This window comes from Pogonomyrmex barbatus, unplaced genomic scaffold (genome assembly GCF_055798465.1).
Source record: "Pogonomyrmex barbatus isolate J1 unplaced genomic scaffold, ASM5579846v1 scaffold3, whole genome shotgun sequence".
Classification (NCBI taxonomy): domain Eukaryota; kingdom Metazoa; phylum Arthropoda; class Insecta; order Hymenoptera; family Formicidae; genus Pogonomyrmex; species Pogonomyrmex barbatus.
Window position 1 is genome coordinate 8,311,205 of NW_028297127.1, and position 27,613 is coordinate 8,338,817.

The 27,613-nt window shown below is 32.2% G+C and overlaps 3 protein-coding genes across 7 annotated transcripts; 1 reads left to right on the forward strand and 2 right to left on the reverse strand.

The window, feature by feature from the left end:
* Positions 1-6,628: 6,628 nt before the first annotated feature.
* LOC105427097 (RNA-binding protein FUS) lies at positions 6,629-13,170 on the forward strand. Of its 3 annotated transcripts, none has more exons than XM_011638677.3 (8): positions 6,629-6,917; positions 7,402-7,743; positions 7,954-8,029; positions 9,468-9,496; positions 11,298-11,431; positions 11,624-11,967; positions 12,202-12,486; positions 12,863-13,170. In XM_011638677.3, the coding sequence occupies exons 1-8, from the start codon at positions 6,905-6,907 to the stop codon at positions 12,900-12,902; spliced, it is 1,263 nt and encodes a 420-aa protein (XP_011636979.2). In that variant the 5' UTR covers positions 6,629-6,904; the 3' UTR covers positions 12,903-13,170. The 3 variants fall into 3 exon arrangements, with proteins under 3 accessions (XP_011636979.2, XP_011636978.2, XP_088934948.1); XM_011638676.3 differs by having other exon boundaries at positions 6,630-6,917; positions 9,465-9,496; XM_089078822.1 differs by lacking the exons at positions 6,629-6,917; positions 9,468-9,496 and having other exon boundaries at positions 7,408-7,743.
* A 77-nt stretch (positions 13,171-13,247) lies between these two features.
* On the reverse strand, positions 13,248-18,584 carry BI-1 (Bax Inhibitor-1). The gene is made up of 4 exons (XM_011638679.3): positions 18,263-18,584; positions 14,954-15,255; positions 14,235-14,560; positions 13,248-13,701 (listed from the first exon to the last, which is right to left on the reverse strand). The coding sequence occupies exons 1-4, from the start codon at positions 18,313-18,315 to the stop codon at positions 13,666-13,668; spliced, it is 717 nt and encodes a 238-aa protein (XP_011636981.1). The 5' UTR covers positions 18,316-18,584; the 3' UTR covers positions 13,248-13,665.
* A 970-nt stretch (positions 18,585-19,554) lies between these two features.
* On the reverse strand, positions 19,555-26,192 carry LOC105427099 (DDB1- and CUL4-associated factor 8). Of its 3 annotated transcripts, none has more exons than XM_011638681.3 (12): positions 25,918-26,192; positions 24,051-24,837; positions 22,991-23,122; positions 22,690-22,931; positions 22,337-22,480; positions 21,986-22,209; positions 21,660-21,825; positions 21,376-21,538; positions 20,945-21,075; positions 20,742-20,861; positions 20,376-20,486; positions 19,555-20,296 (listed from the first exon to the last, which is right to left on the reverse strand). In XM_011638681.3, the coding sequence occupies exons 2-12, from the start codon at positions 24,772-24,774 to the stop codon at positions 20,135-20,137; spliced, it is 2,319 nt and encodes a 772-aa protein (XP_011636983.2). In that variant the 5' UTR covers positions 24,775-24,837; positions 25,918-26,192; the 3' UTR covers positions 19,555-20,134. The 3 variants fall into 3 exon arrangements, with proteins under 3 accessions (XP_011636983.2, XP_025074066.2, XP_011636982.2); XM_025218281.2 differs by having other exon boundaries at positions 20,382-20,486; positions 24,051-24,867; XM_011638680.3 differs by having other exon boundaries at positions 24,051-24,867.
* Positions 26,193-27,613: the final 1,421 nt, after the last annotated feature.

A 27,613-nucleotide genomic window follows, 5' to 3' on the forward strand; every position in this document is an offset into this window, starting at 1 on the left:
GGTGTCCCAGACCTAATGCATCACCTGCTAATGACAGATTCCTGAAGTCATTTAGAGACGAAAATTCTAATACTAAAATGTTGAGCATACAATAGTTTTCAAATAGGAAATAGGAAATAGGTTTAAAAATGTCTAATCGGGCTGTCCATTATTCGCGCGTTCAGGTCCGTCACATAGTGAAGGTACTCCTAGATATTAATGTTTAAATATTAACGTAATTTTGACGTACATTAAATATTAACGTACATTTTTGAATTTTTTTGTAGCTTTTTCTACTTATTTAATTAACTTGCTCTATACATTGATAATATTAATAGCGGTTAAAAATAAAAATTATTTTACGCAATTAGGATTATGTATCAAAATTAGCATTTCGTACGTAATAGTTATTTTAGAAAATTAATGAAACGAATATTAATATTAATAAAATAAAACACTGTGTTTTTTTGCATTAAAACCATAAAAATTTATTTTAATAAATTTTATTTTATATTAAAACTTAAAATTTTTTATCTATTACAATAGATGTTCGAAATTTTTACTATCGCATTCTATGCACAATGCATTGTGCACACCTTAATAAATTGCATTTCAAATTATTTGTGGTGTAATAGTGGCAATAGCTTCATTAATTCGATCTCTCAGTTCTTCAGGATTATTAATCTGTTCCCGATAAACATATTTTTTAATATGGCCCCGAAAGAAATAATTTAAGAGTGTCAAATCAGGTGACCTTGCCGGCCAATTTATTGGACCGCTGTGTCCTATCCATCTTTTTGGAAATTTAATATTTAATATTCGACGTGCATTTCTGAAATTATGAGATGGCGCTCCGTCATGTTGAAGAAACTTTTTTTGCTTTTTTTTGCGTTGATGTAAAGGTATATTGTCCATTAAATTTATACGATCAGAAACAAAACAAAAATAGAAACGAAAACAGAAACAAAATATTGTTAAAAGAAACAAAATTAGTAAACGTTAACATGGAGTATACGCCAGCAGAATATTGTGACATGCTTTTAATTTATGGAAAGTATGGACAAAATACTCGTCTTGCTGTTCGCGAATATGCAATACATTTTTCAGAACGCAGAAAACCTGACAAAAACGTTTTTTCTAGTACATCGTATTCGTGAAACTGGATCCGCAATGCCTAACAGAAAAGACGTAGTTGTAGAACGTTTTGCTCGCACTACCAAAAATGAAGAAGCAGTTTTATTAACTGTGGAAGAGACTCCAATGACTAGCATACGTCAAATAAGTCGCGAATTAGATTTATCGAAGAGTTCAGTGCAACGTATTTTAAAAGAAAATACATTACACGTTTATTATTTTACAAAAGTGTAGAATTTATTGCTACGTGATTATGCATCAAGATTAACATTTTATACATGGTTATTGGAGCAAGAGGAAAATCAACTCGGTTTTGTAGGAAAGATTTTATTCACGGATGAATCATATTTTACTCATGAAGATTTATTTAACACACATAACACACATATTTGGGCAAATGAAAATCCAAATGAATTTCATATAAGAAATTATCGTTTCAGTATCAATTTATGGACATAATGGATGATATGATAGTAAATTATATTACATTACATACTATTTTCTAATTTATTGAAGTTATTAAACTTACGTTAAATTCCCAACGTAACATGTACTATTGATATTGTGTTTCAGATCGGACTTTTCCAAAAATGCCTATGAGAACAGGAGAATTTTATAAGAAACGATCTTGTAGATTTAATAGACGATTTCTTTACATCAACGGCAAAATATGTTTTTTCAACATGACGGAGCGCCACTTCATAATTTCAGAAATGAACATCGAATATTAAATATTAAATTTCCAGAAAGATAGATAGGATGAGGCGGTCCAATAAATTGGCCGGCAAGGCACCTGATTTGATGCTCTTAAATTATTTCTTTTGGGGCCATTAAAGAATATTAAAGAATATGTTTATCGGGAACAGATTAATAATCCTGAAGAACTGAGAGACCTAATTAATGAAGCTATTGCCACTATTACATCACAAATAATTCGAAATGCAATTTATTAAGGCGTGCACAATTGTACATAGAATGCGATGGTAGAAATTTCGAACATCTATTGTAATAGATATAAAATTTAATTTAAAATTTAAGTTTTAATATAAAATTATTAAAATAAATTTTTATGGTTTTAATGCAAAAAAACACAATGTTTTATTTTATTAATATTAATATTCGTTTCATTAATTTTCTAATAACTATTACGTACGAAATGCTAATTTTGATATATAATCCTAATATTGCGTAAAATAATTTTTATTTTTAATCGCTATTAATATTATCAATGTATAAAACAAGTTAATTAAATAAATAGAAAAAGCTACAAAAAAAATTCAAAAATGTACGCAAAATTATGTTAATATTTAAACATTAATATCTAAGAGCACCTTCACTATGTGACGGACCTGAACGCGCGAATAATGAACAACCCGATTGGACATTTTTAAACGTTTCCTACTCGAAAATTATTGTATGCTCAACATTTTAGTATTAGAATTTTCATCTCTAAATGACTTAAGAAACTTGCTATTAGCATGTGGTGCATTAGATCTGGGACATCCTGTATATTATATTTAATATATATAATAAAATTATATTTTTTTTAATATTAGATATGCCAACCATTTTCAGTTGGAGCTTAAAAACATACTGCAATTGCGTTCCGTTTTATAATCTTGAAGCAGTTAGAAAACGCACGAAACTAAAACGCAGTACATATATACCGCGGCATAGCCGCAGTACACTTCCATTACGTCATAGCATGAGTACTCGAAGTGAATAAAGTGTCACGTCCACAGTCGGTACGGAAAAAATTTTTCCTTTCTATCCCTACTTATGTCAAACAGCGCGTTCTACAATGTCACCAGACGTCGAAGGTCAGGCACTTCGGGCTCTCACGGACGCCGCTTCGTGCGGGGACACCATCCCTCCCAATTAGTCTTAGAACTCGCATGGACCTAAAATTCGATCCCTAGCCGTAATTCAAATTCTTTTTTCTTAAGTGTCTCAATCTAGTTTTAAGTTTTGATTTCAAATTAGTAACTCGAATTCCTCTGAGTGTCTTTATCTAGCTTTAAATTCAACCTCAGATAGAATAAATTAGACTAATAGAAAGTCACTAGTGCTAGTTAGTTTTCATTAAACCCTGTGTAACGATTATTAAGTTTTGAACATTAAACATTATTAGAGTGTAATAAATTGTTGGTTCTTTGACTATATCTCCTTTAAACATTCGAAAATCCCGCGTTCGCGCGTGCGCGTTAAGATTTAAAGATTTGCGTTTCACACCACGCTTTGTAGCAACGGAGTCACAACCGCGGGTCAATCACAGAACCCTGTCTTCTCACGTCGAACTCGACCAACCCGGGCGGAGGATCTCGACAGGAAGCTGAAGAAAAACTAAGGTAGGAAATTCTCTTAACCTCTAAAGTCGCGTTCTGATGTCGCCGCGATCCGCGACATGACAAAAGGAACGCACTCTAAAACGGAACGATAGCCGCAGTACACTTACTCCATTACGTCATAGCATGAGCACTCGGAGTGAATAAAGGAACGCATTTCCTTGCTATGACATAATGGAAGTGTATACTTTTTAATTTCGTGCGCTTTCTAAGTGCTTCAAGATTATAAAGCGGAACTCAGTTGCAGTATCTTTTCTAAAGCTCTAACTGAAATAATGGCTGGCATATCTAATATTAAAAAAAAATCTAATTTTATTATATATATTAAATATAATATATATATATATAAAATAATTAATAAAGATAATTAATAAAATAATTAATGATAATGATTAATAAAAAAATAAATAATAAATTAAAAAATTAATAATAATATTAATATTAATAATAATAATAATAATTAATAATAATTAATAATTTCATAATATTATATAATATTATAATAATTTCATTATATTATTTCATATTATACGTTTTATTTTCTTCAGCATCAATCAAGGTTATTTCAGTCTCCATGAAAGCAGTCATCTTTGTGCTCTAAATGCTTTACCTCGCTGGTTGCAACGCAACAAGAAATACGTCAAAATTAATGACATTATAAAATTCAAGACAGTACTTTCGTAATGTATTGCTCTCTATATCGGAACGCTATTCGTAATACTGATAGTACTCGGAGTGAATAAAGGAACGCACCCATAGATATGATTGTCCATCTTTATCACTCTTGCATCTAGCACGGAAAAGAACCATAAAAACGTGCATATTACCTACGCAAATAAAGGTACAGCTAAAACGCGTCCATAATCACTTTCAGGCTTCTCTCTGCTACATCTAATGAATCCATCTTGCTTAACCGCCCAATGGCGATTCTCGCGCCCATTTTATTTATTACGCGCGCTTAGAAGTTGGAAAATTTCAACTTCTGAGCGTTGACCCTGAAATTAATATGACGTCACAAATTCATCTTGACGCGCGTCGCCCATGAAAACATATCTTTACATGTCACATTTTTCTGTAAGGGTAAATCCTCATTGAGGATCATCACTCGTCGCGTCACCCATTGCGATACGACGCAACGAGAGGTAAATTTAAAGATAGCATCGTTCTTATTCACATTGAATGCATCGCATTGCCATAAATCAACGCAACACATGAGCGAGCACTAACCTAATATTAAAGTAAAATCATGCCTAAACATAACACCTCTCTATCTCTGTATATATATATATATATATATATATATATATATATATATATATATATATATATTAATTTGTGCGAAATAAATATCTTAAGATTGGAAGTACTCTTAAAGATATATAAGTATATACACAGGGTGTTTTATTTTAAGTGATATGATTGATTATCTCGCAAATTGATGATTTTATTGAAAAATGTTTCGAACGAAAGTTGCATAGCTTGAAGGGGGACACATAATGGAAATGTGAATTTGAGTGACCTTGCGTGACCTTGTCAAAATCAGATCAAGGTCAAATCAGTTAATGTTTTTTTAATAAAAATATTTTTTATTACATATTCTTGTAGCTTATTTTGAGAGCTTTCCAAAACACTATGCCTCAGGAACGTCTTATATTAAAAATGCACCGTTTTCGCCAAACTATTATTAAATCAATTTCTTTATTAAATTATTTTTATTTTTATAAACATTAAATTTTCTTTTTAACATATTTTATGTGTTAATATACAGCACAGTTATACTGTGACGTAAGGTTGTTAAGCATAAGAAATGAAAATAATTCATTTAAGTAGGTTCTTAACTATGCCTTATAACCTTATAACCTTATATCATGTCATTGGAGACTAGACTTTAGAATACGCAGATTACACTTACGCAAATTATGCCGCATGTGACGGCATTCTAACCATTGGAGTGAGCATTCCAGTATAGTGTAGAGTTCACTGGTCACTAAATGCGTTCAGAAGTAACATCCAAGTGCACTTAGATATTATTTTATTTTTATTTAACATCCAATAAAAAACAATAAAATACATACAAAAATACGTACATTCGATATCTTTAAATCAGCCTTGGGAGTCAGTCATGTAATTTCACGTGAAATTTCTCACTTTTCATTTTTCAGTTTTCACTTTTTATTTTTTACACATCGACATTTCACGCGATTATATATGTACTGTTACGTTCCGGCGGAACAATGGTAAGGTCTATTCTACAATGCGTTATGTGTGGTGTCGCAAGCCGCAAGCCACAAGAATTGACCAATCACAGACGAATTGGGGAGAATACTTGATTGTGATTGGCCCATTCTTACGATCCACAACTCACGACACCGACATTCGACGCATTATAAAATAGGTCTAAAGCTTGTTCTATAATACATCTAGAGACGCCTATTATAAAAATTTTTTATTTAACAATTTTTTAATAAGATATTTTTTTATTAACTTTGCGTGACTTTGCACTTTTTCAATATAATTTCAAGCTTTGAAATGGATTATTTTTGCAGAAATAAATGTTTAGTACAAAAAATATTACAATATATAAATTCAAATTTATTACAAATTTTATTTTATATTTCGTAAAATTATTTAATATTTTATATAAAAAAAGTAAAGAGAGAATTATCTTTCAACAAAAATGCTTTTATTGGTCCACGATGATTAATCCGATCAATGCTGAGACAGAGATTATTGATCACGATTAGTTTAGGGAAATTTAGAGAGTCTATTGGTTGAGTGCCACTGCTTTGTCCGATCAGAGATCTGGGCATCGATCACGTAAGTTTTCCCTTAGAACGAATAAGAAGTGACACGTCTCATTTGCTTCTCTGCTGAACGCAGCCTATAATAAATAGTTTATTTCTCAGTTGTTGGCAATCTTGATGGTCGAGTTAATCGTCGGTTAGCTTAACCGAAGATTGGTGAAAGAGGCTCTGAAAAATACGTAATCGATCATTTGTCGTAAACACCCATGCACCCAACACTGGATGTTTTCCATAGGAAAGCACCCTCAATAACCAACAAATATTTTCTTTTCCTAGGAACAAAAGTGCCACCAACTGAAATCCCTTGGAAACAATACTTTCCATTGCACGATAGCGCTAGTGTGAGCCGGAAGCGAACGAAATGCTGGAACGCGTGCCATTTCCGGCCGGTCATCTTCGCTTTTCTGCTTCCGTCGCGAGACAGCTTGTGCCAGGTGCAAGTGTCGCTTCATCGTTCCAATCGAGTTCGAAAGAACGAACGGCGAAATCCACATTATTTTCTCCTTAGGAGAGACGAATATTCGGGAAAGAGAACACGCGCTCGCGTAAGAAGGAATTCTAAATTACTGGAAGCCCTCGAGATAATTCATATTCTTGTTTCTGCAGTCTTTTCTCGTACCATTTATCCAAAGGAGCGGCACGATGACGGACAATCGTAAGTATTCATTACGAAAATTATGCATGTGTAAGCGCTATGTAGTCTTCTCTCCCAGCGTATACTTGGGAAATGTATCTCTATACAAACTATAGATACGATCCAAGCTGGAAACGGAACCGAAAGCATAACGATTGATGCTATCGATTTTATTACGAGAGCGAAAATGGCGATTGGCATAGGCGTCGAAAATGCATTGCGTAGAGCCGGGATGAAATTTCGAACTATTGAAGAAATCGTGATGAATTCTTTCGAACTTAAAGACGAGCGAGAATCAACTTTATTGCAGATTCGTTGAATTCTTAAATGCACGAGTTTATTGAAATGCCTATTTATTTTTCTTTAATATCTAATTCATGTGTTATAACATTAATGATTCCTAATTTTAAATTGTTTTATGTAATATACTCAAAGAATGACAGTATCAGAGAAATCTTGTAAAATTGGATCTGATAATTGAAATATTTAAATTTGGATTTTACAGAATATTCCAGTTACCAACAGCAGGGATATAATCAGTATAGTCAACCACCTCCTACAGCTGGTCAAGATACATCGTATCCACCTCCATCATCTGGTGGAAGTGGCTATAATCAATACAGTCAGCCACCTCCAAACACTGGCACCAACTATGGCAGTTACAACAATTATAATTCTAATAGTGGTCAAGACTATAATCAATCACAGAATCAAGGCAGTTATGGTGGGCAAAACAGCTACAGCGGAAGTGGCAGTGGAGATGGCAGTAGCAATTATGGAAGCTATGGAAATGGTGGAGGCAGCAGTGGAGGATATAGTCGCAATTCTGGTGGTTCTTATAGTGGAGGTAGATTTTTTTTACAATTAAAGATTTTTGGACTGTATCCTGTTCCTTTATTCCTTTTTGTAAAATTTTCTTTTTTCCAATTTTTTCTAATTTGTCAGTTTTTTTCAAGAAATCTAGTCTCTACTATTTTGTAACTGACAATTCTAAATCTATTTTGTTTTCTCTTTTTAATACAGATTGTATTCTATGCTTATCATGTGTATATTTTAGGCCAAGGAGGTGGCGGTGGAGGTGGTAGATATGGCGACCGCGGCAGTTACGGAGATCGCTCCGGCGGTGGTTACAAGTAAGTTCATTTTCTAAATTTTTAATATGCATAATGAAGCGACAAACGAACACCGGCGTATTAAATTAAAATCAACAGCCGCTGCATTCATAGTAATCAATCTCACAGTAAGCGTTCTTTGCCGAAGCAAAATCAAATCAAAGGTATGCCATTCTTAATGCCAATAAATGGAAAAAAGTTTATTGAATCATCATTAATGAATCGGTTTTGTGCCCGACTGGGCGTTAATATGTTTGAAGTATGCCTACAGGTTTTTAACAGACCGATATAACTGAGGTAAATAGAAAAGGTAAAAGAAAAAAACAGTATTTGACAATTGACGTAAAAAAAGGCTGTAATGTCGACACTATTCGCTGTTTCTGAAATATCAGCAAACACATAACGTATGCACACGTACATATACATACATACGTAACACACACGACGTATACATATTGTGTGGCAGCTAAATGTAAAGGTCTTAAAGTCGATTAAGACTCTAAAGCGATTGATGTCGCCACTGAGGCCACTGTTATATTATTATCTCCATTAGGTGTATCATATATTATTAAGCAATTGTAAGGTTTTTAAAAATCTATTGTAAGAGATTACAGATATTGTCTTATTCCATCGTTAACATAGGTTATATTAAGTAAAAAAAAAAAAAAGAAAGAAAAGGACAAGTTTAAAAAGATGAAATTATATTATAATGATGTATTCTGCTTATTTGCCTTCGGAGCGATACATGATTTTACTGTGCGTATCGTTACTTCTGGCATTTTGGTATTATTCAAATAGGTACTTTTTCGAAAGATATCACTATTTTCTTTTTTTCTATTACGAACAAAGATGAAAGGTAAAGTACGTCGTGTGCGTCGGGTTATATGCTGTGCATTTACAAATTTCTATGTCCCAATTGCAACAGAATCAACGGCGGATTGCAGCGGACAGTATTTCTTTTCAGCAAAGTGTTTTTCTCTCGTCACGCGCAAGTAGTCTCTTACTTTTATTTTGTTTGGAAAAAAAAGAAATGACGGGATATATATGTATATATTATATGTATGTTTAAATGGAACTTAGGCATGCTTTTACCGAGATTCGTTTTTCCCTCGAGATTTGTTACGTCGACTCGATCAAAACAGACAACACTCCGATTCAGTTTTTTCCCCCTCTGTCTTTATCTTTATCTCTCTTTCGATTTAATCATTGTCATCGTTTCTCATATCATAAAACTGTAAAACTTTGCATGCTAAACAAGACTGACGGACGTTATTTGACAGCGGGACGACCGATTTAATGTATATCATGATATGGTATGACTGTACAGACATTTAGACAAATAGGTACATCAGTCAAGAAGAAAAGGTGGCGAGCGGCATACGATTCGCCATGCATCAATCGATCGATCAGTCTGTCCATGAGTCAACTCATTGGTATATCTGCTTCTGTGTTTTAGCAGTGGCGGTGGCCGAGGTGGTTATAACAAAGGTAAATGCACCAGACTGTTTGTACTAGTCTGGTGCTAAAATATTCTAGCTTTCACTCTACTATTTACGATCTTAAATACTCGGTTACTCGGTGTTATATGAAAGGGCTGCTAATGCAACATTGTTAGGATATATGCAATAGATAAGCGTGCGATATCTATCTCTCAAATGGCAATTTTCACCGTGAGACATGATGAGCCGCGCAACGCTCATTGAGAGCAAGGAATGGAGGAGAACGAGCACGAAACCGTTCGTGTTTCGTCTATAAATGTGTAAAAAAAGACACTTGCCAATCACCAATTGCTTTTTTTTAAATCCTGTACGAACAATGAATCGCACGGGTGTCATTTTCCTATGTATCGTCAAAAACAAGATTTTTTTTTTTCGTACATAAGAGTAGGATGTTTCTCTGTGTGCCTTCCAAAATTAAATATTTTAGATGTTTCGTAAGATTGTTGTGCCCAACCAAAAGTTCCGCACTGTGTGCGTCCTTGATGACGTTCAGTGGCTATTTTGGGAAGGCCCTTAAAAGGTTGAAAGGTTTTCTAAAAAAAAAAAAAAAAAAAGGTATAACAAAATAAGGTACTGCGAATGAACACTACGTTCATTCAGCAATATATAGCGAAGTAAAACGATAGTTGTATGATAACGAGGGTCGTGATTGATTTTTTGGATATGTACAATTTTCAAATGTGTAAACGTACGAGCGCGCGAGGAGAGCAAATAAAAGGCAGCTGGTGAGCCTACTTACCGATCTGTGATTAAATGTCAAGGGTAAGAAGTAATGTTGCAGCCCTTTTGTATGTTCAGCTGCAACCTTGTGTTCTATATGTACCGTTCGATGTTAATGGGAATATTAGACCGCTACTAATGCATTACGTTTATAAATAACACGACACGAGGGAGATTGCGATGCAAACTACAAACGTAACGCCATTCGAAGTACGGAAAGCTTCAAATTGTGCGCAAGTAAAAAAATATGGGTATTTAAGCAGGAGATTGTCGTTTATCGAGCATAATTGTGTGTTCTTTTTGAGACCTCGTGGAAAAAAAGTGGAAAATATATGCATAATGAGTAGCGATAATTATGCTAAATGGGTAATAATATTATAAGGATATGCGTAGATGTGTACCTAAATATATATATATATATATATATATATATATATATATATATATACATAATACATTTATATTGTTCTTTAATATATATTTTATAAGCCTCCATAAGCATCCAATAACGTTACATGAGAGAAAAAGTCTCTATCATCAAAAATTCTTGCCGCTACTTGTATAACTTAAACTTGTAAACTCCAAAGATATAGAATATTATCTGAATGAAAATGATTGTCTATTTTCCGCTTCTGCTCGTGTTTTAAAAATGACACGGAGTCGTGAAATCGTAGAGGCTATTAGAAAAAGTGTGATAACTAACATTTTGCAGTTATAAATGACCGTTAATTCTTTACTAAGAACTCTATCGTTGTGATCGGGAGGTATATATGATTTACTTTTCAATAAATACAATTTGGTAATTTCAAGAGGTGACTTCGAGAAAAGTATACGGACAATGTTTCCAAGCTTTTGCACGGAATGAATTGGAAAATGTAGATAGACACGTGACCGAAACATTTTCCTTATACCTTTAGATTAGAACGAAATAAAGTAGTAGCTCCAGAGTTAGATACGCAAATATATATTTTTTTATTTATTTATTTTATTTATTTATTTATTTATTTATTTATTTATTTATTGTCTTTAATGCTTTTGTGCGACAAATCATGACACTCAGTCTATTGCAGGGGGCTATGGTGACCGTAACAGTGGCGGTGACGGAATGGTTACACAAGAGGATACTATTTTTGTATCCGGTATGGATCCATCGATTTCGGAAGAAGAGATTTGTCAGCATTTCGGAGCGATTGGTGTTATTAAAGTACGTATTCTTTCGTGGATCAATATTTATATCATATGTCAATATTTCGGAATCTATAATCTAATTTCTTTGCGTCAACTCGAAAAGAACAGAGAACGTATTTAAAATTAAACGTAAATGGTAGAATGATAAGGTATAGAGTAAATTAAAGCACTTTTAAATATTTAATGAATGAAAACTTTATATTTCTAGCACGACAAACGCACGGGCAAGCCGAAGGTATGGATGTACAAAGATAAGAATACGGGCAAATCGAAGGGCGAAGCGACAGTCACGTACGATGATCAAAATGCCGCCCGTTCAGCTATCAGTTGGTTTGATGGTAAGGACTTCAAAGGTTGCACAATAAAGGTGCAAATAGCTCAGCACAAAAGCAACTGGCAAGGCAGCCGTATGGGCGGCGGTCGCGGCGGCGGTGGCCGAGGTCGAGGTGGTAGCTTTGGCAGTCGTGGCGGAGGCGGTGATCGTGATGATCATCATCGCGGAGGTGGTGGCGACGATCGTCGTGATAGTGGCGGCCGCGGAGGCGACTGGAGGTAAACATGAAATTGTATTTTTATATAAAAAAAAAAAAGATAAAGAAAAAGCTTTTATCAGAAAAAATAGGAGAAATCATAAATTGAAGTAGAATCAAAGTATAAATTAATTAAAATATAGATGTAGATGATAGATATGCTGTATAGCTTATTGAAGTTGGAGATATTCCTGAAAAAAAAAAAGAAATAAGGAAGATTCAAATCACAAAACAACTAAAAAGAACCTTGAAATAGGTGTTCCAATCCTGATTGCGGTAACACGAATTTCGCTTGGCGGGATCAGTGTAATCTTTGCAAAAGCGCAAAACCAGAAGGTCTCGGTTATGGCGGAGGCGGTGGCGGTAGAGGTGGTGGCGGCCGGGGTGGTGATCGTGGAAACCGAGGAGGTTATAGAAATGACCGAGGCGGACGTGGAGGTGACAGAGGTGGCAGAGGCGGCGGCGGCGGAGGCGGAGGTTTCCGTGGTGGCGATCGAGGCGGTCGCGGAGGTCGAGGTGGTCCTATGAGAGGAGGTGGCGGGTACGTTTTTTATATCATGTATGATTTTTAATTCTATAAATTATTTTTTATATATTAGCCATGAAAGGATAAAGATCAAACGATAGTTTTAAGGCTTAGTTGTCTCTCTGTAGTCATATTGAATTATGACATTAAAGGCGAGAAATGACATGTAAACAGTTTTCTTGTCATATAGCTTTATCTTGCACTTTTTCCTTAAAAACATATTTTCATATTCTAAAAACTTGTAAACAATACCAGAAAATAAGATATCTATTTATATGTCATTTCTCGCCTCTGACGTCACACAACCCATGTCGTACCGCGAAAGAATCGAATCTTAAATAGGTATGTATATACTAAAGTATCCATCAATGACGCATTTATTTTGTTACAGTCGAGGCGACAGGGACAGAGATCGTCAGCGACCATATTAATTTCATATTCTTTGAAATATCAATGATCAACTCGCCGTCTCGCTAAACAACTTGTACACATATTGTACAAGTTTCAGCGCTTGTATATTTCGTAAAGTGAAAGAAATTAGTTTTCACTCTATACTCGTAATATGTATTTCTTATCATCTTTCTTTTCGCATGTGATCTTTTTTATATTCATCGAAATTACGTATCACACGTATATTATCTTTATGTAAAATCAGAGTATCTTCAATAGACAACAATAGATAACTTACAACGTTGTAAATGTCTCGATCGAAAACGATTTATTTAATACCCGCCATCCCATTCGAGGTTTGTGCAAAATAAAGAGAGAAAGAGGAATTTGGGAAAATTCATTTATTGAAAATTGAAAATATAATACACATCTAATTTATATATATGTATATGTATACAAATTTGATGGAGAACAACCCAGACATGACCAAAATAAATTACGGTATGTCCTTTGTCTATCCGGACGCAAGAAAAAGCCGACTTCCTTTATAGTAAACGAACTGTATTTTAATACTATATTTTAATGTATTTTTCTTTTTCTTTTATCATGATAAATATATAATAATCGCGTTCGCTAAAGATATTATGTATGTATACGTGTATGATGTAGTGTATATCGGTATTTATATAATTTTTTTTCCGGTATGTATATGTACACAGATATACCTAGGTATGGATAGATTACATGAAGACCTCTAGTTTATGGATTTACTTGAATGCGCCACAATCACCGTTTTGTTTCTGCTTAATCTTTACGTTTGCGTGAATCCTTGGACAATTCCTAAAATTACAAAAGAAATCAATATGAAGAACTTAGACATTTTCAAAGTTACCTATTAATATATAATCTTATACAGTATTATTTTTCTTATTCAGAAAATACAATCAAATATTTCTTTGAGATATTGATCTGTAATATAATTCCAATGCAAATTAAATATCATTTCTTCCGCGCGTGTCTTTTATTTCATATAGCAATATCTTTATCTTATTATTTATACTTTATGTTTTAATTTTCACATTTTTCAATGCTATAAATGCTCGATCTTTTTAATCTACTTAATGAAGATATAAACCGATTCGTAAACACTGATAGAAGATTATTATCGATTGCTTTTTCCAATTTATTCTTTCTGTTTCTATTTGAGCGAATTATTTCAAACTAACGAACATATAAATAATTAATCGTTTAACATTAAAACGGATAATCTGTTTGGCTAAATTTCTTTTGAATATTAATATTCTAATAAGAAATAGCATGGCAATTCTGAGAGAGATTTTTGTAAAAAGGAGATGGGTTAATTCAAGGATTACCTTTTGCGTAAGTAATACAAGAAGATGTCGGAAAACTCCCACAAAGTCAATGAACAAGTCCAAGGAATGCATGATGAAGTCCCTGTTGCCCATGTGGTACTTCTCGATGATCAGTTGCGTGTCATAAATAATGAAACCGGAGACCATAGCCAATCCCACGTATAGATGCAGTTGGTAGAAGAAAGCCGAGCGCACGAACAAATTGACGAAGGAGAATAAGACCATAGTATTCAGTATGCTCATCAAAAAGCCACCAAGGAACAGATAACTACCACGTGCAGCCAAAAGTGCAGAAATGCTGAAGGAGACGAAAACGACAGTCGTACCTGTAAACATTTCATTTCATAATTATTAGATTATGAAATAGCTATCGTATCAACCTCGAAATATCTTTTATTTAAATTAATTTAAAAAATATATCTTCCAGATTTCTTATACATTTAGAAGTGATCATCAGTATTGTCATTCGATAATAGTTTTAAAACACATTATTTCAGTAAATGTTTTTATTATCTTTTCAAAATGCTTCTGATAATAAATACACCAATTCAATTATTTTAATCTTTAATTCAAAAATTTCATATAAAAAACAAACTTGGGGAAATCAAATTTATTTAAATCTTGAACCGACTTAGTTACATTGATCAATTCGACCGATTTTATGATTGATACTTCATTTCAAAACACTAATGAAAAGTGAATACGGCTGATTTACTCACCGATTAGCGATGTCATCACAATACTTGGATCTATGCTGACTACCATTTCCAGTAAGGGTCCCAAACCAAGACCAGATAGAAACGCGAATCCCAGGAGATAGCCGAGACGCATCTTATGGTTTTTGCCATTGTCGGGTGTTGTCATTAACGCGATGAGAAGGCCCAGGGTACCGATAGTTGTTAGAAAATTGGCCTGCAGGAGTTGCGTGTACATATGCACATAAGCCCCTGCGGCCGCCGACACGGTAGACATGGCTAGGCAAGCGTAAACATTCTTCAAGTGTTGTCGGACTGGCGCATCTCTAAACAGTATCATGTATCGTCAATTAATGTCAATTCACTTTCATCTATCTATTCGATATCGATGATTATCACGAAAATAATTATCCAAAAGCAACTATCTTTGTAACGCATCACATATGCACTTATGCCTCACATGTAGGCACTTATGAGCTGCAAAGATCAAGTTCCACTAGTAATTTACATTTTCCAGATTATTTTATAATAAAAATATATTCGAAATATCGAGATATATCTTTCAATTCTCGTCAGTAATCTCTAGGGATCTAGATACAATCAAAGATATAAAGAAATTGGAAAGAGAGAATTAAATTTCGATATATAAGAATTCATGCTTGAATACACAATCATGGAATCTTAATATGCTTAGTCAAAAATTATTTTTTGTTCCCAATTTTTTTCCTAATATTTAAATTTTTATTCCCGTTCATAGTATCTAAGCCTTATAAATAGCATGAAGCAATTTTTTTCTCCTGGATAGTTTCTCCGCATGCTGCGCATGCAGCGCTGCGCTTAAATGCGTATCATATGCAGTTGATACGTCCATTTCGACGTATATAAATTTTAATCTTGATTTCACTTTTTATTTTTGTTAAATCTAAGAATCACAAAGAGATTAAAAAGAAAAATATTAATGCGTTGATAAAAATAGGGGTGTTTTGTGTGTGTGTGTGTGTGTGTGTGTGTGTGTATCTATCTTTTATATAATTATGTTTTTGATATCATTCTGAAATGTTAAGCATCTAACCATTTAAATATGATTATAATCAGCTTAATTATAACTTTTGTAATTCAAAGTAGATCGTATGACATCATTAATTGTTCAAGCAATCAAAATCCACTGTGATCGAAAGTGCTGTTAATCATAATATAATTCTCTTTTTTAATTTTATCCATTTTCAATTTTAAAAATTAGAAAATAAAGAATAATAAAATAAATCGAGATTAAAGTTAATCTACATTGACAAAAATAAACACAAATTAATCAAAGGTTGGAATTTATTTTTTTATTTTCCATGGTCCATCCATGGTCTCTCAACGATGGATGGACATGATAAATGTATCAACATTTACGTCATCATCATTAGCATACACAAATTTATTATTAATATCATATACAAAATAAAGACAATGCTATCGAAAAAAATAAAACTCCATTAAGCAACATTATAGAAATCGGCTTCTTCCTTTATTCCCTTCTTTTCTCTCTCTTCATCTGTCTTCCAAAGTACACATATTTTTCTTTTGTACGTAGAAATTTTTTCTCATTTATCCTTCTCACATTCATAATCTGATTTATATCAATTTCTATCAATATAAATTAATTCTTTACTCTTTTATTAATTTAATTTACTCTGTCTTTTTTAATTTATAAAAGTAAAAAATAAAAAAATAAATTCAATCAAAATTATATCATTAAAAATGGACATTAAGGTAATTTTGATTAAATTCTGCTTCGATCGATGATTAATTTAATCGATGGATATCCATTTCTATCAATGTAAGTTAACTTTAATCTCTTTATTTTTTATCAAATAATTCAATATAACAATAAGTTGAGAACCTCAAACATGTAAACAACTTCAAACAGTAAATAATAGATAATACTCGAGTTCTTCGATTCTTGGATGTCTAACAATTTCCTTTTTTACATATGATCATAAATATTCAAAATGAATATTTATTGCTACGTGCCGTTATTTTTAGCGAATTTGCAACTAGGGCCTCAAAGCCAGAGACAATTTTACCGTTAATAAATCAGCCAAATATTATCTCCTTTTTTCTTCCATAAGAAATTCTTATTGCGAAAAATATTACCGCAAATAGGATTCAAAATGAAATTTTCCGACGCTTTTTTTCACACTTTTTATCGTAAATTTTTATATACATATATAAATTATTAATTAAAAAAAAAATAGGAAAAAGATTAGGCGTCCAAACTCCTCTGTGCCAAATATTATTCGTTATTAATATCCGTTACTTTTTATCTTTTTCACGTTCTAAGTGTCAGTCCACAATAGGTGATTTAAGAAGTAAGAAATTGAATTGAATCATAATCGAATATGAAAAGAATAATCGCTTATGATAGGTCATAGGTTTTCTTACGGCTTAAAGATTAAATACCTCGTGGACTGAAATTAAGAGTTAAAAAAAGATAAAAAAAAATAAGCCGAGGTCGATATTAATTTACATCAGTAGAAATAGGCAGGAAGTCTAAACAAAAATGTTCAAACGTAAAATGTCCTCTCCTTACGCAAGTATCATCAAACAATAAAAAAATCAATAATCTACGTTAGCAAAATAATAAGGTTATCGCTAACGATAAATTAATCGTCGATTAACTATCGTTCTCTCCAGTCATCCTTCCGTCCCACGATTGCAAGTGACAACACGAAGAAACGAATGTAAATAGAGAACAGAGCGCATTATGTTTTTGGGAAAAAAAGTTTTCTGTACAGAGGCTTTCCGCATCTTGACTTGAACTGCTCAAATTTTAAAGCTTACGAGGAGGCGCGGTGAGGGAGGAGGGAGGGGAGAGGAGAGGACTTCTCTCCGTTGAAAACATCGTCATCAACAGGAAAGTCGCGAAATCTCGGCGTCATACAAAGTATTCGCTTTCACTATACATAAATGTGCAAGCGCGACGTAGCTACTACGTCGCATCGTCCATCCATGTACGAACTAGTGGTGGTGGTGCTCGTTCCAGAACACGTACGAAACGTCGAGACTGAAGGTCACGTATCGCGCACGAATACGTAACAACGCGACGTAGATTATACCAATCGCTTTTCTTCTTTCTTTTTTCTTTTCGTCTTTTTTATACAACAGCGCGGAGGTAAAAACGAGACGGCCGCTCGGAAGATCACGAGAATTGCGTCACAGGACCATATCTCGTGAATATAATAGGCAGAGGGAGATAGAGAATCACGAGAGGAAAGGAGTAAACACACATTCTCGTTTTCGCTTATGATCGTCGTCGTCGTCGTTAACGAGCGTCGTGATACTCACAGCTTGCTAGTGAAGGCATTGACGAAAGCGTTCAAATTCAGAGTTGTCGCCATAATTTTGTCGTTGCTGGACTCTTGTTGATTTCTCGTGTCTAGCTTCCTCCTCGACGATCACGACTCGATACGATACGATACACGAGACGTTCCGCTCTCGCTTCCGATCCAATGACTGGCGATATTGCCCGACTTAATTCTATGCAAGCGCGGGGAAAGACGTCACGCGAAGCGAGCCGACGAATTACACGAACGTACGTAGCCAAGCTCGCCACGGGGACACGTCAGTGATAATTCTACGCGTAAATGCCAGTCGACGGGGCAGACGAGGATAGGAGAGAACAAACGTGTCCGATTGGCCATGCGCGCGGACAATAGAGCGACGCACCGTCAGACGGCGCCAGCCGCTCGCCCGCTGCTATTTTCTTAAAAAAAAAAAAAAAAAAAAAAAGACGATATCATTTTGTGATAAATTCTCATCGAATTTTAGTCAACATTATGTTTGTTTAAATTTTTGGTTGGCTGTGTTGATCAGTTATAGAGTAATGAAGTTTCTAAACTTTCAAAAATTATTTATCCTGCAACCTCAATACGTTCAAAAAAATTTATCATATATGAATATTAACCATTTACAAACGACAGTTGTCCTTTCTGCTTCCATTATTTTCTACATTTTTTCCTTTCACTTTTCCTTCAATCGATTAACTGAGAAAATGCATATGTTCGAAAAAGAAAACTGATCTAGAAATTTCAGAAAATTCATATAGCTTTATTTTTATATTAAATCTTATTGCCGTGCGACTTTGATAGAAGATATTTAAAAATACAAACTAAAAATGGATTTATCTCTAAAAAAAAATTTTAATTTTTAATCACCGTGCATCTTTTTCTAGAAAAAAATTTGAGTAATAGCAAATTCGATCACTTGCACTAATTTGGATTAGTGCGCGCTAAACGCTGCTATACATAAAATTATTGAAAAATATAAAAATATATCAATAGAAGTATTATGCAGTGGCATAATATTTCTTTGATGATGAAGTGCATATTCTGCTAAATGATACAGCGAATTATCGTTGATGAGTTTTGTCATATCATTTAGCAGACTATGCATTTCATCAAAGAAGTATTATGCCACATATATTTAAATATTTATATATATTTCATATATAGCAACTTTTAATGTGTACTAATTCGGTATAGCGAGATGATCAAATTCGCTACAGATATTCGCACTGCACATCGCACGTACTTTTTTTTTAAAACAGATTATGTTGATACATGATTAAAGAAACATCATGATTTTTCAGAAATATATATGAGAAAGAGATTAATATTAAATATATTAAATATAAACACATATATAACATAAACTAAATAAAAAAAAGAAACAATCCTGCAATCTTGCACGAGGGTAATGTTAATTATAACAAATGTTTCCAAACTTACATGGTTTTTTCTTCGGATTTATAATATCGTTACGTATTTGCAACTTATTAAAATACTATTTCCTCTCTTCTTTTCCATTATCATCTAATATCAATACCCTATCAAAACGTACAGTCTTCGTACCCGTTCAACATATATATTCAAAAATTACAATACAACCGTAAACCACTTCAGGACTATATATTTTTAACGCTACTGATTCATTTTCAGCTAAAAAGAGAGATAAAAAAAGAGCAACGTAACTAAATTAAAATACGGAGCTTTCTTGATATATGCTGCGGTATTGTTTCTCCTATACATTCCGCTAGGTAACGCTATCGAAACAGTTATTCAGTAGACTTTATTATAATCATAAAGTGACTAATATGAATGCCTTGAACGCTATATAATTCCCATCACAATATCAAATCGCATTAATTAAGCAACAACTCTAAGATGGAGGACACTGTATTCTTACAACGTCACCACCTTCCGATTGATTATCACTATCTTCGGACGAACTGTCCATCGATGAATCATCGAAGTGATAATAGTTGTCATCATGATCTCTGACATCATTTGGATCTTCGATTCCGTAACGCGTATAAAGATTCTAAAAAAAAAAAAAATATATTAATGAAACATTCGATTCATAAAATTGATAAAAAATGCCTATGATATATATTACTTACACGTACTCTCTCTCTATGACGGATATGTCTCAATAAAATCCAAAGTAACTGGCCATCAAACGAATCAGGCACGTTTTCTTGCTTTCTATTCCTGGCATTGGATTTAACGCACTTATGGGAAAAAAAAAAAAAAAACGTAGAATATAAATTAGATATATCGATATGCAATCATTCTGTTGTATCCAAATATATTTACTTATTTTCAGAAAATAGCAAAAATTATAATTACATGAAAAAATAAAAAAAAATGCAAAAATATAGAAAAAATGCATATATAAATAAAGGAATGAGATAAATTGTAACCCGTTCCGAGAATAATAAACTAACATGTAAAAAGATATAATTTCTCTCTCTTTCTATACATACATTTGCAAATAATTTCATTAATGGAGGTTCTCCGCAAGAGGGCACCCATATCTTGACATCATAATCTAATCCACTTGTTGCAAGAATGGGGATATGCGGATGTCCTTCTAAACAATTTACCTGTGTGGTAAAAAAATTATTATTTCTTCTTCTATGTTACTAAAACAAGAAATTTATATATGTTTTTACAATATAAGACTCACAACTCCTTGTTTATCTCCTGCCATCCACTGTACAACAGCCTCTGTATTTTTGTCCCAAATAAATATATTACCGCAATCGGACCCAGATATAACATACTCGCTTTTAGGTCCAAAGAAATTGACTCCCTTTACTGCAATCAAACGACAGATAATAGTATAAAAAAATGTATCTGATATTAAATAATAAATCTTAAAGCATTATATATATTTTTTTAATTATTGAAAAATTTCTTGGAAAGCTATATACATATACACATACACAAGATTCTTAAAAAATTTCAGCATAAAATTTTAATAACAGTTCAAAAACAAAATCATTTATTTCTGTGACTTAGTTTTTTTCTATTGAAATATATATTAGACATAAAAAGTCGACGAATATCTTGAGAACAAAAATCCTTTAATATGATTGTATTTTATGTTTAACATACCAGTTACGCTATTCCTATGACCTTGATATCTATGAGCATAATCTACACGCGACGACATCAATCTATCAAATAGGTATATGTCCTCATCATTATATGATGCGAGAATTTCGGTTCCATTGTGATTATATACAGCGCATGTTACATGCGCGTGCTTATTCCCCGTCTGAAACATTTAAATTATATACACAAAATTAATCATAAATGACATGAACCTGCGAATTCATTTAATTTTCAACATTGCTAAAAGATTGTTTTTTCAAGGATTATGACATACTGCAACGTACCAGATGATCAGGGCACAATTTATAAAGTGGCGTTGAAACTTTTCGTCGATCGTATACCCTTACATAATGGGAACGACCACCGACGCAAAATTCATTACTATTAAAAGGATTAGAATGTATACTGAACAATTGCACCTCTGACGAACCTTCCTTTACTACAAGTAATCTGTAGAAAAAAAAGTCTTATTTATATGTCTAATATAATACTCTACAAAGAAATAACTATAAATTATAAATATCTATAAAAAATATAATTAATAAAAATATAATTTTTTAATTGTGATACGTAATTGTAATCTTTTTAATTGAGAATAATTATCGCTCACTTGTTTGGTTTGCTCTCTCGAATATCTATAGAGAATACCCTTGCATCTTCTCCAGCAGAAAAAACTACATGAGGTGTTTCAGGATGCACAGCCAATTTATGCGAGGGTCCACGATGCGCCGCCAATTTCTTCGACGTATCGTGTTTAAGATCCAATAAACGTACCTGACCATCTCTAGCACAAGTGACCATAAGATATTCCACATCTAACGGTAACCACTTAGCCTAAACACATATGATTCAAATATAAGTCAAAAAAATTGATTAAAAAAAGTAAATACAGTAATATCAAAACAAATTATATTAAAGAAATTAGCATCTCAAAATTAATATTTTAGTTATAAATACATACTTGAAACATATTGCTTGTATGACCACTCATGAACCAATGACGCTTTTTTCCTACAGCCCAATCCCAAATAACAACTGCTAAATCATCAGAGGCACTCGCTAACAAATTTCCTTTTTGATTAAAGTTTAAGGCATTTACGCAACCCTATAATAATTGAACTCAATAAATCTCAATGACGTAGTAATATAATAATAATTTCAATATGTATATATATATATATGTATATATATATATATATATATATATATATATATATATATATATATACACATTATATATATATATATATATATATATATCAATATGTATAAATTTTATATAGCTTAATATATAGTATTTATATAATAATTTACCTGATGCTCATGAAGATTGTACATAAGTTCGAGCCGCTCTACCGCATGTAAAGAACCATAGAATCTCCTTTGGAATAATGGATTGTTACCTATTTGGCGATTTATCACTTCTGGTACAATACACCAATTAGGGGGCGGTTTCTCTATTTTTAAACAATGAGGTATTTCTTCATCCTCGTCTTCATCTTCTTCTTCCTCATCCCATTCGTCCTCGTTAGCAGCTCTCCATTCATTTGAGTTACCTTATTCAAAATATAAAATTCTACATCTCAAAAAAAAAAAATTGCAAAATATAAAATACCTCTCTCGTCTTTGTGTCGACCAAATCTATCATTAGACGTTTCTGATCCTGCTCTACGACTCCTTGAATTTCTGCTTGATGATTCATTCTGAGTAAACGATTCATTTCTAGTACTGGCAGATGCAACATTTCCTGAAATTACAACTATTATTTTTATATACATAATTTTTAAACATAAAATTATTAATATCATCAGAACGTTTATTCAAATCTTGTGTAAAAATATTTTCTAAGAATTTCAGATTTCTCCAGATATTTTACTCAAATTTTTAGGTAAGATTAGAGAATTTCTTAATATAACTTTAAAATAAATTTATTTTAAGTACTTTCTAATATTTTTTTTAATCACACACTATTTAAGTTTCAAATATTAAATTCAGAAAGTAATAGTAAATAGTAAATAAAAATGATAACAATAAATTAATTTAATATATGTGAATAATAATGTGAATAAATTATAGAATCATATTAGCATTTTAAAATATTAATAAAATAATCTTGAACTAAGAATTGTATTATATTAGCAGATTATGAATATCGATATATTATCAGAATTTTATATTCTTTTCTGCTGAGTATTATCTTTTATTATGACCCTGATTTTTTTTTTTTAACTCACGAGTTACAAGAATGCTCGTAAATGTATGCCATATTTATTACTAACTGAATATCAACATTTCATCAAGAAAAAAATGATTAAACAATTTTAGAAAGAGACAAAACGTAAATTTAATTTTTTTCAGGAAAAAAAATAAAATTTAAATTTAAAAGTAACATTCCAATTTCAAAGACTTTCGATGAAATTTTCTGAAATTTGATTTTCAAGGGAAAAAAAAGTTCCTTGAAATTTCTAGACTTTTCCAAGTTTTTTTCAAATAATAAACGTCTTAATCATAATTATTTAATAATTATCCAATGGTTGTTATTATATATTTAGCCTTCTCATCTACTGTATAAGACTTCTGAGGCAAAATATTACAAAATTATAAATAACGAATGAAATAATCCATTTTATGTCATTAACAAAATTTTAAGCATTTCTAACAAAATAATTGATTACCTTCGTTCGCGTCAGTTACAGAAGCTTCCCTTGTTGCATCATTTGACAAGGTATTTGTAGAACTATCCTCATTATCGCTCATTATATTTCGCCTCTTACGATAGTTCCGCTGTTTTGTTTTTGATTTGTTTCTTTGAAACATCACTGCATCATCACTTACATTTCCAGCACTAGCGCTTTTATTCAATTTCTGACGCTTACTTGAATCTTCGTCTGAACTATCGTCCGATTTTTCTAAGGCTAACGACGTACCACTACCGACATGTACTTGACCTTTTGAGATACTTCTTTTGACTTTATTCTGATCTACATGTGATGCATTTGTCTCGTTAGAATAAGAAGAAGATGGACTATTATCCTGTGAAGTAGTTGCTTCTAATACATCGACCGAATTAATGGTAGTACACACGGTCTTTTTCAACATATCATTAGTTTTGTCACATTTATCATTTATTATCTTAATTTCATCCTCTATAGAAAGGTCCATAGATTCATCCGCTCGCTCGCTCTGGATAATTCCACATGCGAAATCGTTATTAGATTCCATATGATTGGTATTTTTTAAAATCACACTGCCTTCAGATATAACACTAGAGTTATCGACATTCTTTGGACCTTCTAAAGACTGTATTTTTCCATGCTCCTCATTGTTAAGATCCTTAACATCAGGAAGTTTTATCTTAGAATTATTACTAGTATCATATATTTTACTGTCAAAGTCCATTTTATTTTTAAGATCTTAAATATATTCCTTTTATTTGCCCAACAATCATTCCTTCAAAAAGATCTGCAGTTACATTAACATTCCAAGATTTACCTAAAATATAATATATAAATTAATATCTATACATAAATAATAAATTGCATTGCTCAAATACAACAAAAGTTATATTTAAAAAATATTGAGAATATATAATTAAATTATAAAAAATTGGGAAAAGAAATTATTTATATTATCCAAAACTGTCTGAATTTCTATTTATCAGAAGAGAATTAAAAAATAGGAAATATAGTGTACAAAAATATATTATAAATTCAATGATAATACTACTGTTTATTTTATAAGATATAATTAAATTAATTTCAAGCCAAACATAATACAAATACATTTTATACATTATTTTTATTCAAGAAATATCCACTAAAAAATATAATATTCCAAGAAATGTAATGATAAAAGAAATCCCAGTCCCAACTATACGAATAATTTAGACATTAATTAAAATTAACTGCAACGAATCACATCTCAAAAAGCTTTTAATGTCACAGCTTTGATATTTCAGGAAAACGTCTTTAACATAATTTTATGTAAAATCAAAATTGAATTTAAGTAGATTCTTAAGATTTAGTCTAGAAAAATCATCATATGTCTAGAAACTGGCTCGAAAAAAAATATATCCTAATATAACTTTGCAGCATAAATAACTATCGGACATTGCAATTGGTACGCGATGTTTCTCAGGAAAAATGCAACGGCGCAACATTGTCGCGCGACTTCACGATGCAATTCCAATACCGCTGAAAAAAAAGCCGTAAAAAAAAAAAAATAACCACGTTTATCGTGTTACAGATGTGATTGCACGAGTCGATCAGCTTCATGACATCGCGCGTTATAAATTCATTGTTCGCATTCCGATCCCCTTTTTTCTTCCCCATTTTTTTAATGAAATTATCCATTAAAATGGCCAGCGACGTACGTAATACATAACATCAATGTAATACATAACATCAATCTCGGAATATATCAGCTTCGTTATGAGAATTTTGCGAGATGTGAATCTCGACGGAGCACAAAACAATTTAAGTCGTAAAGCTGGGCGGATTCATGATGAAACGAGAAAGATTCGCCCCATTGTTTCGTACCTACCTTGGGACTTTCACCGACGAGACACGATATAGTCGTACTGTGTTCTTGCTCGAAAGGCTACTACGGTACATACAACCAAGGCATATACAGTATAACCACAATACGATATATGACAAGGAATAAGGCAGAAAACTCCTCGTCTGCGCCTTCGACCGCCACTGCATAACAAGCGCATAGGCGCGATTTTAAAGTTGAACTCTTAAGTGGCTACAAGGATGAAATATACGACAGGAAGGTTTGTTCGCGTTGCTTGCACTCCCTAACATTTTCAGTACCTAAAGCGGAATAGATATATATATATGGATGATGGAGAAAAAAAGAATAAGAAACTTGAATATAAAAAAAGTGCAAGCAATGCGAACCGATCAATATAATGACCAATCATAGAGCTTAGATACGTAGAGATATAAAAAGTCTGTTATTTTTATCGAACCTCTTGTACCGTTTATCTTTTCTTTTTTTCTCTCGACATCAGAGAGAAAAAGAAAAAAGATGAATGAATAAATGTCGGTTCACAATAGGCGATTTAAACTTTAAGAAGTAAGAAATTGACCTATTAATAATCGAATATGAGAAAAATAATCGACTATGATTGGTCAATTTCTTACGGCTTAAAGATTAAATACCTATTAGTGTCGGTCCACAATAAGTATTTAATCTTTAAGCCGTAAGAAATTGACTAATCATAGTCGAGTATTCTTTTCATATTCGATTATAGTTGGTCAATTTCTTACTTTTTAAAGCTTAAATCATCTATACTTACCGAGACTAAGTGTCGGTCCACAATAGATGATTTAACCTTTAAGAAGTAAGAAATTGACCAATTATAATCTAATATGAAAAGAATAATCGACTATGATTGGTCAATTTCTTAAAGCTTAAATCACCTATTGTGGACCGACACTAAGAAGTTCAGTAGGTCTATTCTCTAACTTCTTGGATGTTACGACAAATGATCAGATCAGGACAAAACAGTGGCACTCAACCAATAGACTCTCTAAATTTCTCTAGACTAATGCGGATCAGTGATCTCTGTCTTAGCATTGATCGATCATCGTGAACCAACGAAGCATAAAAGCATTTTTGTTGAAAGGTAATCCTCTCTTTATTTTTTTTTATATGAAATATTAAATAATTTTACAAAATATAAAGTTCGTAATAAATTTATATATTGTAGAATTTATATATTGTAATATTTTTTGTACTAAACATTTCTTTCTGTGAAAATAATTCATTTCAAAGCTTGAAGTTATATTAAAAAAGTGCAAAGTCGCGCAAAATAAAAAATATCTTATTAAAAAATTGTTAAATAAAAAATTTTTATAATAGGAGAATAATAATACAAATGTATATATAGTATAACAATTATAATTAAAATATAATTAAAATTTATAATTAAAATATAATTAAAATTTATAATTAAAATATAATTAAAATTTAATTAAAATATAATTCTTATATTGTATGTAAATGATAACTGCATGAATAATTGTATTAAAGTCTTTTACGTGCAGGCAATGTACATGCAAAAACTGAAATTCGGTGCAATCAACAATTCCACGCGTGCCTAGCGACGGCGAACGCGGGTCTTACTGGACGGTCCTATCTCATCGCGCGTTTGCAATTTTCATAAATAACGTCATTTCATTAATAACGTTAACTATTGCGAAAATCGCAAAATAGTACAAGACTTTTC

Bases quoted from the DNA above. Each gene is read 5' to 3' on its own strand.
- LOC105427097 (XM_011638676.3), top strand. The intron at 7,744-7,953 runs GTAGATTTTTTT...TGTATATTTTAG, and splicing joins TGGTGGTTCTTATAGTGGAG to GCCAAGGAGGTGGCGGTGGA. The intron at 12,487-12,862 runs GTACGTTTTTTA...ATTTTGTTACAG, and splicing joins CCTATGAGAGGAGGTGGCGG to TCGAGGCGACAGGGACAGAG.
- BI-1 (XM_011638679.3), bottom strand. From the start codon at position 18,315: ATGGCGACAACTCTGAATTTGAACGCTTTCGTCAATGCCTTCACTAGC. The intron at 14,561-14,953 runs GTGAGTAAATCA...AAATGTTTACAG, and splicing joins TGTGATGACATCGCTAATCG to GTACGACTGTCGTTTTCGTC. The intron at 13,702-14,234 runs GTAATCCTTGAA...TTGTAATTTTAG, and splicing joins TTGTATTACTTACGCAAAAG to GAATTGTCCAAGGATTCACG.
- LOC105427099 (XM_011638681.3), bottom strand. From the start codon at position 24,774: ATGGACTTTGACAGTAAAATATATGATACTAGTAATAATTCTAAGATA. The intron at 23,123-24,050 runs GTAATCAATTAT...TTGTAATTTCAG, and splicing joins TGTAACTGACGCGAACGAAG to GAAATGTTGCATCTGCCAGT. The intron at 22,210-22,336 runs GTATGTATTTAT...ATATGTGTTTAG, and splicing joins ATACAAGCAATATGTTTCAA to GCTAAGTGGTTACCGTTAGA.